This window comes from Harpia harpyja, chromosome 12 (assembly GCF_026419915.1).
Source record: "Harpia harpyja isolate bHarHar1 chromosome 12, bHarHar1 primary haplotype, whole genome shotgun sequence".
Classification (NCBI taxonomy): domain Eukaryota; kingdom Metazoa; phylum Chordata; class Aves; order Accipitriformes; family Accipitridae; genus Harpia; species Harpia harpyja.
In genome coordinates this window covers 39,270,138-39,285,357 of record NC_068951.1, presented here as the reverse complement: position 1 = coordinate 39,285,357, position 15,220 = coordinate 39,270,138, and the positions used below count along the sequence as shown (strand labels likewise).

General features: G+C 47.1%; 1 protein-coding gene across 7 annotated transcripts in view; it reads right to left on the bottom strand.

Annotated features, from left to right (window-relative positions):
- TNIK (TRAF2 and NCK interacting kinase) overlaps positions 1–15,220 on the bottom strand; it is a 167,910-nt gene that overhangs the window by 58,532 nt on the left and 94,158 nt on the right. For all 7 annotated transcript variants that reach the window (XM_052805179.1, XM_052805184.1, XM_052805180.1 and 4 more), the window contains exons 4-7: positions 14,951–15,076; positions 6,501–6,611; positions 4,029–4,119; positions 2,506–2,636 (exon numbers count right to left, since the gene is read on the bottom strand). In XM_052805179.1, the coding sequence (XP_052661139.1) occupies positions 2,506–2,636; positions 4,029–4,119; positions 6,501–6,611; positions 14,951–15,076 (459 nt within the window). The remainder of the gene's footprint in view (positions 1–2,505; positions 2,637–4,028; positions 4,120–6,500; positions 6,612–14,950; positions 15,077–15,220) is intronic.

Genomic DNA, 15,220 nt, shown 5'->3' with positions numbered 1-15,220 from the left:
ACATGATTCAGCACACATGACCCGTTCCCCTTGGGTTGCCGCTGAACTCCTTCCAAATTCCTAGTGTGTCTTTCCATATCGAGGTGCCCAGTATTATACGCAAGATGCCAAGTGATCTTATAGCTGGAGCAATATAGAAAGAGATTATCACCTCTCTAAGTCTCCCAGAGAAAGCAGAAAACTCAGCGGGAAGTACACATTTTATAATGAACTGGAATTCAGGGGGGGTTTTTTGTGTGGCATTTTTATTTTTGAGTCTGAAAAGCTTTTCAGTCCACCCAGCAAAAAGATGCTGTGCTAATATATTTGCATTGCCTTGACTTGGGAAGGGAAGCAAGCTTCCTTTTTCTGCCCCCCCTTTTGATTCTAAGCTTATTGACAAGATATCTCTAAAGAAAAAAGGAAAAACGTCTGGGGGAAAAACCAATAAATAACCTCAACAATGTGGGGTTTCTATTTGTTCTTTTTGAAAGTGGTTTATTTTTGTGAGGAGGTATTTACTGCCTCCTTCCATAGATTACACAGGCATCTCTTTCTGGCTAAGAAAACAGTGAGATCAGAGGCTTTTTGTCCAACAGATTAAGCCTGCAAGGATTCCTTTTTTCACCCTATAAATCTCATCTTTTGTATTCACTATTTTAAGCCAGTCGGCTAAACCTGAGAGCATCTGATTTGCATCCCTTTAAAAAAAAAAAAAAAAAATCATTTACATTTCCCCCCCCACACACTTCAAAGCAAGAGCATCAGGTGCAGGGATGTGATCCGGGGTACGGACTAACGTCCAGTGGCTCCCACATCACCACGAGCTCCAAAAACACCCTGCAGTGAGTGTGTCGGCAGCAATCAGCCTTCTGTTTCATACCCCCAGCCAAGGGAAAACGGTCAATGCCAACTTCAGAGACGCGAGCGCCCGGCTCGCTACGAGCATTTGATCCTCGGGGACAATAGAGGGATTCTGGTCCCGGCGTTTGTGCATCAGTCAACGGCATATTAAGTGCCCTAGTTATTCTGGAAAGAGGAAAAACCTTAGGGATTTCTAAGGGTAGAAAGTAGCCTATGAAGATACCAGTCCGTTTTTTAAAAAAAAAAAAAAAAAAAAAAAAAGCTGCGATTAATTAGAGCGTTGCACCAGGCGGCTGTCACTGGAGAAGCGGCGAGAGCAGCTAGCACGGGCTGCAGCCCTGCTACGAAGCACTGCCATCAGCGGACTTGAGGGAACGCCTGTTGTAATTGGTTAATCAAAGAGTATTAAGTAATTGCAGATTAAACTATTTCTACATGTCCTTATCATTAACGATTTATGTAACCCCGAGTCTGAACTCGGACTGGAGAGCTGCTCTCTGGAAAACCATCAGTTCAAAAGTTGACTGATGCACTTAAATAGCTGCAATACCAAAGCATCGCTTGGTTACTTTAAAATCCTCCATCTCAAAAATTTCTCTGAGTGATTGGTAATTGCACCCCAAATCGTACCACGATGGTGGGCTGTTGCACTACTACTACATTGTAGTGTCCTACTGTTAGAAAGCAGCTACCTAGCTCCACACCAGAGGGTCTCGAAGTCCTTTTTAAACATCACCTTGTAAAGTGACCTCTCAGCACGCCCACGAACGATTTAGAAATTCAAATTCTGCACGCTTCAAAAAACCAAGGGACGAAAAACCAAGGGACATTTCTACAGACATGTGTCCAGAAACTTGCAGTAAGGCAGAAACAAGATAAAATATATTAAAGCTCTCCCTGCTTTAAACATCAGACCTCACTGTAGTTTGAATGGGCAGGTGGGACTCATAACCCTCCTGAGGACCTGCTGCGTGGCACGGGGCTCTGTGCCACGTTATAACTCAGCAGCAATGTTGTGCTGCCACCAATCCAAAAATAAACTTCAAACAGGCTAGAGAGACATGTGAAAAGTAGGTCAGCCCCCTAAACGTCTGATTGTGTGGCAGCCTTCAGATCTCCCGGCGAATACCAGCCTGCAGGCCAGAAGATGGGATTTTGCCCTTTCTAAACCTGACCTGACTTCTCTCCAGAGTAAATAGAGCAAATACAGCATGTTTGCCTGTAGTATTTAAACATGCAGCACTGAAAAGCAGGCTAGCAGGTAGGAAGCCTCAGTCTGACACCTTCCTCAGCATGGGGAAAGACTTCTTCACAGTAAATTTGGATACGTGAACGGCACAACAAAGATTCACGTCGGACCTGAACTGGCATCTCAAAATCCAACAGCCAGAAAGCAGGAGGAGACTACGCTGCTTGTCAACATATTTTTCAAAGCTGCAAGAATATACTAAATTCCTGAGTGCTCAAGTTCATGGTACTGGGGCATAAAATCTGAGCTCATACCAAGCACCTTCTTCAGATGTTTATGATCACAACTCCCATTGCAAGCACCAATAAGCACCGCTTTAATTCCTTCCCTGCCTTACTAGTAAACGTACTTGACTTTGCCAAGATTAACCTGTAATGACGTATAAAAGAGTAGGAAGATGCTCGTTTAGGTACCTTGAAGTCGTAAGTGGCATCGGGATTTTCATCGCAGGCAATGACCTCGGGGGCCATCCAGTAAGGCGTTCCAATGAAGGTGTTTCTCCTGCCCACCGTTCTGTCCAGCTGAGCACTGACACCAAAATCCACTGTGGATCAGAGAGACACCAGGGCATTGTAAGGTCGCAGACAAACCTGAGCAACACTCTTCTGTTGAATGTAAAACATTGAGTTCATTCAGACCAACTCCTGTGCACGGGCAGGAAAGAAAGACGCGGCCAGAGACATTCCTGTTTGGTCTCTGCTGGGATCAACAGAGGTCAATCAAGGACAAACCTGATCATCTGATGTCCAGGTTTTGTACGAAACCCTGTGCCTTTTCCTCCTTGCCAGGAGGCAATGAAAAGAAATCACAGCTCCCCATACTAATGAGAAACACGGTTAGCAACATGAATAAGCAGCAGCCTTTGTTCTATGCTTTCTCATTTGAATTAAAGCCTGCCAAATACTGGTAGAAGCCTCATTTTTCTACCTAAATTCTTGCTGGAAATGGCAGAAATGCAAAAGACTTAAGGAACTAAGGGCCAAGGACAAAGGCCCATAGGGAAATGTCAAGCAGAGAGCTGCAAAATGAAGCAAAACCTGATGAAATCAAATCAGTGAGAGAATACTCTATGGTCCACTAAGTTCACTTTGCACAACACAATGGTTGGAGATTTGCCCTGGAGAATTTCCCCTTGGAGGGGAATCTTCACCAGCATAAAGCCAAACGAGCTGGTGGTGCCATCTGTTAAGCTGGGGTTTTATTCTGCTGTAAAGAGAGAGGATAGACATGGGAAAATAAGGCTTGCACCTCACTTTACCAGTGTAAGGGATCTTTCATCACTAGCATAAATTAAAACGTGCCAAGACAGCCTTAATAACATCAGTGCTGGACAGCTGAGGGTATCAGCACGTCATCTGTGCTGATCTGCTGTCTTCTGTATGATCCTCACTTGAATGCCTGGTCCTCTCCAGGGTGACTAACTCCGCATATGAAATTCAGAGTACTTCATGCAAATTAAGCTCTCTCCAACAGGTTACCTTGGAAAACAAGTCTGGATTATGGATTAGATAATATTAGATTATTACTAAACTGAATGGATTATGATCCTGTAGGACACTACTATGAAGCTGTGAGGGAACAGCCTTCGATAATGTCTGGCGATGCACACAGGGCAATTTTCAACCTGGGGCATGAAAAAATGGTCTTGATTGCTTAACCTGTATCTGATGGCAGAGCTGCCCAAACTACCTGTCTGAACAGGAACACCACTGCAAGTACATCTTTGCATGCAGAACTTGACCATCAACCACCGGCAGTTTATTGCACGGCGCTTGGTCACCACCACCCAAGGTCACGTTATTGAGGCTGCCACGAGAGAAAACACAGAGTAGCTCCGAGTATCCATCCCCTTTCACTAAGTCACGTACAAGTCCGTTTTGCTGCTGCTCTCCAGCCAGCTCACTTGCAGTTTCCAGGAGCTCTAACCCACTCTTACCTAGTTTAACTTCTGCATTTTCCGTCAGCAATACATTCTGTCCCTTGATGTCTCGATGAATTACTTTGTGCTGGTGTAGATGACTCAAGCCCTAGAGAATTCAGAGAAAGGTTAGAGGAATCCAAGTTCAAAGCATGTTATTTTCTGACATTCCTCCTCAACCAATTACGCTCCAGAAATGAAAGATTCACAGTTGGAGTTAAGCACTTGAGAATGCTTTTGTTTATCATGTGTTCAAAATACTGTCCTATGTCACACGCTGGGAGGACATGCCCGGCAAGCGAGATGCCCACCGATGGGCTGTATGTGTCACAGTGGGTGCTCTCTGTTGCAGGAGAACTGTCAATTCTATAGGGATTAAAACCAACCTTTCAGTTTCTGCAGGAACCCATATTAACCAAATTCCTCCATAGCTCTAGACATATTTTCCCCCATGTGCTCCCTTGCCTTAGGGAACCATTTTTGTGGCAGAAATAATAGAATGCTTTTGTCTCCTTTCTGTATTTCCACCATCCAGAAACTGAAGAAAACAATTCTCTTGTTATATCGGTCCAATAAACTGGACTTCAATAGACTGAAAAGCTTGTATTAAAAAAGCTACCATGCAAATACAAATGTTATAACTTGCACATACCCCTAATAGAGACATAGCTCAAATTAAAAGCCTGTCTCAAAGGCTAAAGGTAAACTAGCTTTTCTGTTGTGCTTTTTTATTAGCTCATTAATTTCTTTTTGCAACCTACATTTTTATTTCATTCATTTATTATTTCAGCTTCAAAGTAACATCCACCTATATTGCCAGCTTAAAAAATATGGATTACTTCAAAAACTAATTTTGTATTAGGTTTACATTTCACATTAAACATTCATATTTGAGGAAGAAAATAATTTCTGCTATCACTGCTGGTAGTTATTAGTCATTTTACGCTCGTTACCTTTGGACACCACCATGGAATAGGTTATATCTGTACGGCAGCCCTTTTTTAGCCGTGTTATACCTGGTTAGAGGCACCTTTGTGCACTGGAGGCAAAGCAAAAATTTCACTGAATTTCAATAAATCCTTTTAACGACGTGCCTTGTGTTAGAATTACAACTGGCTGTCAACTTCTGAACCAAGACTGAGCCACCTTCTGCAGCACAAGGGTGGGAGCCTTTCATCACCTGAAACCCTACGGAGGTCACCAACCAACCAACCGCCTCAACGCGCGGCCAAAATGCGAGCGATGACACGCGATGGTGGCCCTGGGACACGAGTCAGTGGCTGGGTTCTGACTCACTGCCAGGGACTATTTTAAGAAGTAGGCTCACAGAGCTCATACATTTAAAATAAGCCCATGTAACTGTGGTTTCCTGGCACTGAAAGCAGTGTCCGTACAACAACGGATTAGCTAGAGCGACAGTATCTTCTGCACATCGTGTTGGTGCGGACCGTGGCACGCGGGGTCGACAGAGAAGTGCTGTGTCACCTCTGGACGCCAGCGGCAGCCTCAGCAGCAGTGTCAGACACCTCTTTTCAGAGCAGTCATTTTGCCTCATTCTCTTTCACAGAATCGTAGAATCGTTTAGGTTGGAAAAGTCCTTTAAGATCGAGTCCAACCGTTAACCTAGCACTGCCAAGTCCACCACTAACCCATGTTCCTAAGCACCACATCTCCATGTCTTTTAAACACCTGCAGGGATGGTGACTCCACCACTTCCCCGCACAGCCTGTTCCAATGCTTGATAACCCTTTCGGTGAAGAAATTTTTCCTAATATCCAACCTAAACCTTCCCTGGTGCAACTTGAGGCCGTTTCCTCTCGTCCTATCACTTGAATGGCTCTTCTACAGGTTTCCTTCCCATGCCCAATATTTCTGTTTTCTCCTGAACAAAACCTTGGTTCAAGGAGTGATAGATTTTAATGTCGGGCAACCATTACGATCACATCATCTGACCTCAGCTGCGCAAAAAGTAAGGAAGCCTTTGCTGAAGCTGGCATCTCCCAGTACGTGAAACTCTGGCGTGGCCCACTTTAAGACATTCCAGTCAAACATTTGTCTTGTGGGTATAAAAGCTGCAGCATCCTCATTAAAGCCAGAGACATGTGGATTTATAAAACGTAGGGTGCTTTTTAATCACAAAGATTCTTTCCACAGACTTTATTAGTCCTCACCTTTCTGTTAATTGAAAATGTAATTCTAATGTAAATAAATCTTTGCCCTATTAATACTGAAGGAAATTATATTTTTGTTGAAGGAAAAAGAGCATTAAAAGTCAGGGAACTAACAGAGCTAAAGGGCATTAAACAGGGCTTATTTATTATGCACCATACAAGCACATGAATCATTCATGCCTACTGGCACCAAAGAGGCTCCAGCCCACGGCAGCGCGGCAGCCACGAAGCCTGTAGAGCCAAAGCCTTTCCGTGTCCCCCGAGCACCGAGCGCGACACTCCAACAACCCCCGACATTTAGCTCCCTCTGGACACGTACCCGTAAAATCTCTCTGCAGATGTAGGCGATCCACTCCTCCTTCAAAGTGTTCCCCTTCGTGTTCTTGATGAGGTCGGTGACGGAGCCCGCGCCGCAGAACTCCATCACCAGCTGCCAAATGGAACAAAAAATGCAATTACTGCAGCGACACCGACAGCATCCTCTGGGCTGCCTGATCCCAGGGCAGGACCCCAATTTTGGCAACGCAGCGCTACGCAGAGCCACCGGGACATAATCTCGAACCTATCAGCTTGTAATTCATACGGTTTTTGTTATAAAAATGAAACGATAAAAGGCTGCAAGGCTTGAAAGGCTTGGTGCTCTCCAGAGGGTTGGGAACAAGAAACAGGAATCAGTCTGGTGCTGAAAATCAGCAGAGGAATTGGAAACCTTGAAATCTCAGACCCCACCACTACATACCCTACTTTATAGTTATGATCAATGTTTAGTATCAACAGCAATACAAACAAAACTCTACCTCTTGCATATAAGTTCTTCAACTCTGAAAATGTGAAGGCAACAAGACAGATGTTTGAAGGCTTCCTACAACCTTAGAAACCAGCTATGCTTTCCAACTTTTTTTTTTTTTTACCAGAAGGTCTTTGTTTTTGATCACTTTTGAGCAGGAAACCTTCCTTGAGGGGAAGCTTGCCATGCAGCTTCAGGCTCTCTGGGAAAGAGCTGGTGTCCTGGTGCTCAGGTTGGTTCAAATGAGACGGCACCACCGCTTGTACCACTTCCAGAGTTTCATAATATCAAATATAGAAGTACAACCATCTAACCCAGGCCCAAACTTGAACTTGTCATTGAGCAACTGTGAAATAAACCTTATAAAAATAGCATGGGATGTACATCTGCCTCCCAGGGACATCATGGATCCCCAGGGCGTGGAGGAGCCGTCGGTGCGCTCCAGAAAGCGAGCACAGCCCGCGTACGCAACAAGCCTCCTCCGAGACCTCTGCAAGTGTTTCTCTCAGACGTGAAACCATGTCTTCCAGTTAGATCAGCTTGCTATATTAAAAGAAATTCCCTTACAAGTTGTGCCTTGCCAGATTCTTCAATGCGCACGTTTAAAGTTTCTTATCACATGAAGCTTACATGGCATTTAAGGTTCTCCAAGCAAGTGACATCACTTTATTAAAAGCACAGGCCAAGAGAAGAAGAGAAAGAAACTGCAAAAGGGTTACTCCTAATGAAATTGCTCAAATGCAGTGATTTAAGAGACTATAATAAATAAATGATCATAAAGTCCAGACACAGTACTGCTATAAACCTTCAGGTTAAATAAAATACTTGAGCAGACTGTACCTTAGTTGGCTTTGACCATGCTCCTATCTTTAGTTTTGATATTAAGTTTCTCTTCTCCTCCTCAACTGACAGCTGAAAAATTCTTTGTATATGCCTCTTACGTCAGGAAACTGGCTTCAAGAAACAGACGCGTGACTAGCCAAAGTCTGCCCTGTGCAAAGGCAAGGAACGCTGCTGCAGCGCTTACAGCTCTTCCACCCCAGCAGGAGACCAGCAATCCAGCTGGGTCACTGGGACATGGCCTCAGCCGTGGGTTACTCATTGCTCACTGAATGGGGAATAACGAACAACTGGTTTCAAAGTCGCTTTTGCTCTCGTTCTTCCTTTTGAACGATTGACACGTGGGGAATATCTGTGTCTGCACGTGTTTCTGATTAAACGAACGTTTGGGATACCAGGCCAGCAAGCTCAGAAAGGAAAACCCTGGATAGCTGAGCCAGCCGCAAACACTTTCCAACCCCAAAGGCTGCCCTCTCCGGTCCCCTTCCATGGAAATTCATCCACAGGCTCTCACCAGGCTTTGGAGCAGGAGGAAGAGGAAGGGCATGCTATACTATGTACAGCAATCACAACGCTTAAAGGAAGACAGAAAAAAATCCCATTAAAAGTACCCAGTGCATCCATTAATTTGCCAGATTATCTTTATGGAGCTGGCAGTTCACTCAGTCCTCTACCCTGTCCTTGATTTCCACAGAGCAAAGATTAATTTTGCACCAGGAGGTGAATAATACGGCCACCTGCTGATGTATCCCTAATCTGTAATTGTGAAATCTCCTGGAGATTAAAGAAAAAAAAAAACAGAGAAAGGGAAAGAGAAACTCCCAGTGGGAGTGTTTCCAACTCGGCTTTTTAAGAGCTGCACACTCCTGTAACATCCATAGGAAAATATCCAGCACCGGCAGATCTCTGGCAGTACCAGCAGGCTCCAGGTCCAGTTGGGCAGGGGCCAAGGGGGCTCAGCAGCGCGCACGTGTCGCTAACAGCAAGGCACTTCCCGAAAGCTCTGCCACGAGTTCTCCAAGAAAACAGACAGCAGAAAGATGACGAGGCTGCCCGAGTATCCCCACCTGCTGATGGGACACCCTACGTGAAAAACCACTGTTTCCAGAAGGTTTGGATGGAACGGGAGGAAAGCTGGCTGCTGCGGCGCTTAGCGGCACCGTGATCCCCTTGCGCTTTTATAGTTTCCTTTGCTCCTCAGATGGAAGGATGCTACAGAATTCCCAACTACAACTCACAGAATGCAGCCTCCAAAGAGAGGAAACAGATGATGGCTAAGGAGTCACACCAGCGGGCCAGGTGAGACTTCACCCACCGCACTGCGTGTCCTGCCGGGCGATGGAGCCCAAGAACGATAAATGCACACCGGAGCAGGTCCAGGAAGATGATCGGGTCTTCTCAGAGGACCTGAGGACTTGTTCAGGCAGCCAGGGGATGGATGGCTGTGGGATATGAGTGTATACTGTCAACAGTATGGACAGGGAAGCACCAGACAAGGAGAAGAACAAGGTAGATACTGGCATAATATCAATATGTCAACACCCTACAGGTATATTTAGGTTGGAAACCAACAAACAGCCTTCCAGGAGAGAAGAAAAGGGATCAAAAGTTCCAGCTGATTTTAGGGCAGAGCTTAGTATAGTCAGGGAAGGCTTCAAATGGCACTTACACTTTCTTACCAGTCCCATGTCTCTAGGTGAGTGCTTTGCCCTGCACACACTTGCATCATTACCAGTCTTGGTAAAGGATGAAGTCATGATGGGGGAAGACAATAAACTTGAAATGCAGATTGAATTTTTATTAACCATAATTAAAATTATCATCAAGATGGGCTAAAGGTAAGATCATCTTCTGAAATTTAATTTGCAAGGCCACTTATTGAGGAAGTCTTTTTAAATACAGTTCATTTAGCATTTACTTAGCTCTTCATATCAGAGTGACAGCAAACTTCATAAGCAAGGCAAATTCAGAAGCAGCAGCTGTAAATCTCTGTCCTGCTGTCTCACAAATTTTTTGTTTTAAGAGCCCTCGCAGCTTTCAAATCAACCACCACCTTCCCCAGTTTGGCAATGGCCAGTAAGACCTCCGTTCCCATTGCTGCTGTACGTTACCTGGAAGGGCTCAAACCTGAGCATCCCCAGTACAGAAACCCCAATCCAGCTGATGGTGAACCGCCTCCAACTTGTCCAGAGGAACCCTGCCAAACCATCCAACTCCTTTATTCTGCAAGCCAAACCCTTCTGTGTTCCTATTCCTCACCCCACAAACAATTTGACTTCTCTTTTACAGAAAACAAGCACACAACACCCCCAGGCTAAAGGCTCCTGGAAATCCTTCCTCCTGCTGTGCGTGTAAACAGAACCCAGGTGCGATGCAGTCCCCCGTGCCCAGGCCACGCGAGCCTCCCATCCCACCCCACCGCCTGGCTCCCTTGCAAAAGGGTCCCTCATCACGAACATCACGGCACCCGGAGCCAGCGACGGAGCATTAAAAAATGCAGAGACCCTCACTTGGTGGATCAGCAGAAAAGCCGATGCCCACTTCAGAAAGAGAAATAGCCATCGAATTGGTACTAAGCAGCAGCTAAAATATTCTGTAGGAAGATAAGCACAGGTTTTAATTGCCTGTGTCGGTGCTACAGCGGGAGCAGGCTGCGATGCTGCAGCAGGACGCCTGCGTGGGAGCAGCGGGGCCAGCGCTGCTCTGCTCTCCCCTCTTCGACGGCAGCACCGAACTGCTCTTGCACACCTTCATAAATAAATGACTTGCCTGGCTGCGCCCTGCCTGCACCTCCCTGCACTTCCAGGCCGGTCAAGCAATTCGTGCCCCTCGGGGAGCTGGCGGGCAGCTGCTGCCACGGGTCCTGAGCAGGCTGAAAGCTTTGGGCTTAGGGACGGCAGCGAAAGGAGCTGGGCTCGCAGTCTTGCAGTGTTTATGGCACTGACATCGCTTTGAAGAGGAGTGAGAATGAAACAGCGTTGGCTTACTCAGCCAGACAGCAGCAGAAAGCCTCTCTGCTAACCCCAGGCTCTCGGTCGGGGACCGGAGGAGCAGCCCCGATCCCCCGCACCTCCCTGGGACTGCAGGGCTTGGAGGGACTGGAGAGAATTACAGCTCAACTGAAAACTGTCCCCTCTCAAACGTTTAATGATTTAATTCCTGTGATACAAGGTATCGGCAACTGCCCCAAAATATTCTTCAGTGCCTATAAGCAGATTAAGAGCAACCCTGCTCCGAGCTGCAGAGGTGCAACCCAGTGCTTTGACGGCTTCTGCTCCATTTTCAATGGAGCCTCGCTGCTCCCATTTTTGCTCTCCAGATCCCCGGTGTGACTCTATCCGTACCACCCTGCAGCGATTCAATGGGCCCCTACAGCTCGACACGGTGAAAAAGCGCATTGCAACTACGCGGTGACAGCCCTGAGCGTTGCACGGCTGCAGCGGTGCCATCCTGACTTAAGCCTCCGGCCCTAAATCACCCTAATTCCTTCTTCCCCCAAAACTGCCCCGGATTACCCGCTGCAGAGGACGCGCCGGAGGCCACCCGGCCGTGCTCGCCGTGAGCAGGTATTTGACGACCAGCCTGTTAGCAATTTTTCCCCTTCTCCGTGACAAATGCAGCTCCGGGCGCAGGCAGGGTTGCCATGGCAGCCATCCATCGGCAGCCAGCGCTGGTCCCCAGGGACCGTGCCGGGTGGGCTCTGTCCTGGGTGGGCTCTGTCCCGGGTGGGCTCTGTCCCGGGTTGCTGCCAGCCACCGCTCAGCCCCCTCTGCAACCCCCCCTCTCGTCCGCCCATGCACGGCAGGGCTTCTCCGTTCATGGTTTCAGCGCACCGTGGATGGCAAGGGTAGATGACAAAACATCAGCGGAGTGGCACTCCTATCGCCCCGCGGATGTATAGAGCGTGTTAGCGTTTTGGAATGAAGCGGAGAGCCTGCAGCTTCCAGCAGCCGTCGGGGCGGGCGACGTGCTGGGGAGGGGGGCTTTCAGGATGGGGTCACCCCCCCCATCAAATTCATACTTCCTAATGAATGCCCCATCTCCCATCACCACAAAAAACCCCCAGAATATCTCAAAACAATCCCCCCGGGTTATTATGTGCAGTCTGGTAAGGCATACCTTAGAGCTGAGATAAGCAAGGGGAATTTAACGAGTTTAACTCTCAGAGGCAGCAGTTAACTGATTAACTGGGTCCTCACCGTCCCCTGGGTCATTTCCCCAGTTTCTGCAGCTCACCGTCTCTTTGCCCCCTTGCACCACAGCCAGGACCCCCTTGTGTCAGTTAGAGACAGGCACAATCCCTCCCAAAGGTCCAGAGCACCCCCAGAAAGCAACACTTTATCCAACACAGGAATAAGCCTACCTCCTATTTTTAAAATTTTTTTAAAATGTTCCATAAAGGTTGGCCCTATGCCTTTTACTTCCTTTTTTTCCTAATGTATCGGATTTGTGATGCACATCTCCATTGCCATCTGCTAAAATATCTTCCATGCAGCTCTTTAATTTCAGGAAAACTTGGTTGTTTAGTAAGCTCGTCTTTCAGGGCGAGTGGCTGCTATCGAATGGAGCAGCAGCACCGAAAAACCTGCTCATCACCGCAGCAGAAGTGACGACAATACTTCATGTCAGAAGCCTGCCGCGTTTCCGAGAGATCTTAATCTCCACTGAAAGAGCTCCCTGTTTTTTATTTCCGTATCAGCCTCCTGAATGTCGATAAAAAAGAATTACTTGGGCATTATCAGAAACCGTTTTATTTCAACAAAGGGCCAATGAAAAATAAACAAGCCTTTATCTGTGCGGCAAGACTGATAGAGTTCACGCAAGTCCTAATTCAATCAGATCCTGAAACAACAGCTATTTAACACAGCGACACCAGCACACCTCTCCACCATGGCCGGGGAACTTTCCCGTGAATACCTCCACCAGCCTCAGCACTGGGATTAGACTTAAAAAAACCTCACACCCCAGCACTCTTCAGTGCAAGAAAAGCAGCTTTTGCAAAAATTTTTTTCACTAGCCCATGAGAAAGGCTGCAAAATTGAGAGGAGAAATAGCGGTCTGGAAGGGAATTTAGATTATCTAGTCTACCTTTCCCAGGGGGCAAGAGACAAGCAGCACAACTGGGTGATGAACACCTTCTCCTCTTGCACGGCTGGGTGACCCACTGGGGAAAACCCAGGTTATCCTCCTGACTTTGGGAATCTGAAGGTGATGCAGCACATACAGCATCCTCTGCCGTTTCATGATGATGGGGACTGATGAAAGAGCCTCTCTTAATCCACGAGTTTTCTAATGAGGGGGTTTGGTGGGTTTTTTTGGAAGTTTGGGCTGCTCTGGATGGGCGAATCATTTAAAAACCATTATTTTATTAACGCTTGTATATGCCAAGAGCTCTTTGCAGCGGAGCTGGAGGAAAGAAGGAAAACAAACCCTCTTCCCTGGTCAGCCCGTGCTAACCCCAGACCCAAGCAGCATAAAGGCACTGAGCAGAGCCCAGCTCCAGGGAAGGCTTCTCTCACTCTTGAGGGCTTTGTCACAGAGTTGGTGGGGTGTTTTTCCCCCCAGGTACTCCAGCAGCACAAGGGGAAATGTTGTGGGTTGGTTTTCTATTTTACTTTTTTTTTTAAACAGATTATAAACCAGCTAAAGCCAAATGGAATTTCATGGGACGTCAAGGCATTTCTCAGCTTGACAGCTTTCTCCTCGCTGAATCCCAGGCCAGCTGCTAAGAACATGTTTTTTAAGAGTTCCCATCAAAAATAACCCCAACACCCAAGTAAGAAAAGCCCCTGGAGTCCAAGCCCCCAAGTCTTCCCAATAATTCAGTGTATCGGAGAGTCTCGGGTAACAAAGCAGCGCAGAAGCCCATCAGCTCCATTTCTGTCCCAGGTGACACGGAGGAATGTCCTCCAACCCCCCCTGGTTCCCACAGCCATGCTCTGGCATGCGGACACAGGGGCAAACAGCTGAAGCCACCGAACCTTTTGCGAAAACAAAGCCTAGATTATAGGGAAACTAAAGGAAAGAGCACTCTGCTGCTCTTCAGTATCTCCATGGTCTCCCAGATGAACCACGGATATTTGTTACCCCTGAAAAACCAGGCTCTAGCAATCTTGTTCAGGCACAGAAAAACTTTGGAAACTACCCGTGGATAACCCAGAACTGACTGGATTTACTATGGGGAAATAAACACTATTTAGACTACAGGACAACATCCAGGTCGTTATATTTAAGGTAACTCAAAAGTAGCCTTCCCTTCAATGCTGCCCTAAGGAAAGCAAGGTGTCAAACTGCTGGTCAGACGCCCACGGGTGCTGCAGGCTGTTGCTCCACAGCACAGCCAAGCTCAGAATACAGCACAGTCACTCTAATTAATTTTTCATCCCACTTAGGGCAGCGCCCGGAGCCCCGACCTCCGGTGCCTGCTGCCCTGCCCGGCCCCCGCAAGCGCTGGCCGCCGGCGAGGAGGTGGGCTCCGATGCTCCGGCTGTCTCCGGAGATAGACGGTGGATTTAAATTGTATTCTCCGCCATCAGGGAATGCCGAATTAATAACCGAGAAGCCACTGACAAAGGAAGCAGCGGGAGGAGGCAGGCAAGGATTTATGGAGAGGCAAAGCAGCTTGCAGCCCTTCAGCAACATGAGGCATCTTCACCGAAATGGCTGATCGGCCACAGACCTCCCTGCCCTCCCTTCGCCGTCCCCCTCCTCTTTATTCGCCTGCACTGGCTCCGTGAAACATTAAGCACGAGAAGCAGTGCCGAGGGCTGGCAGGAATCACGTGTGCCCAGCATCCCCCCTCCAGCCTCCATCTTCCCAGCAACGCTCCGGGCTCCCTCCAACTGTTTTTTTGGATGCATTTATTTTCATAGGACGGAATCATTTTCAATTGAATATTGTAACAAAGATGTTGTTAGTGACAATTCAGAATAAAAATGGTTTTATCACCAGCCTGCAAAGATTTTATGGCAGAATGGAGAAGCATGTTGCGGTGCAGGAAGAGCCTTTTCAAAGCCATGACTTTGAAAAAGACGGATGCAAAATAAGGCTTTTTGTGCAATACAGGTCATGGTAAAAGGACAACACGGAGTAAATAATGTGTGTTAGAACCCAGTTATTTTAAAGAAAAGAAAACAACTTACCCAGAGCTGATCATCCATTCCTGGTGGGTTCTTTTTAATAAAAGCACCATAATAAGTAGCGATATTTCGGTGGTGAGAATACTTCTTCAGCATGTTAATTTCTTGTTTGATCTCTTCCTCTTCATCCTGGGATGAGGCGAAAAGAAAAGAAAAACAAAACCAGAGGCCCTAAGAGGCTGCACTTCACAGGCTCGCAGTTCTCTTTGTACGTGGGTGAACTTCCAAGCACCCCATTTCTGACCGACCTCTCCCAAGTTTCCTTGCACCCTT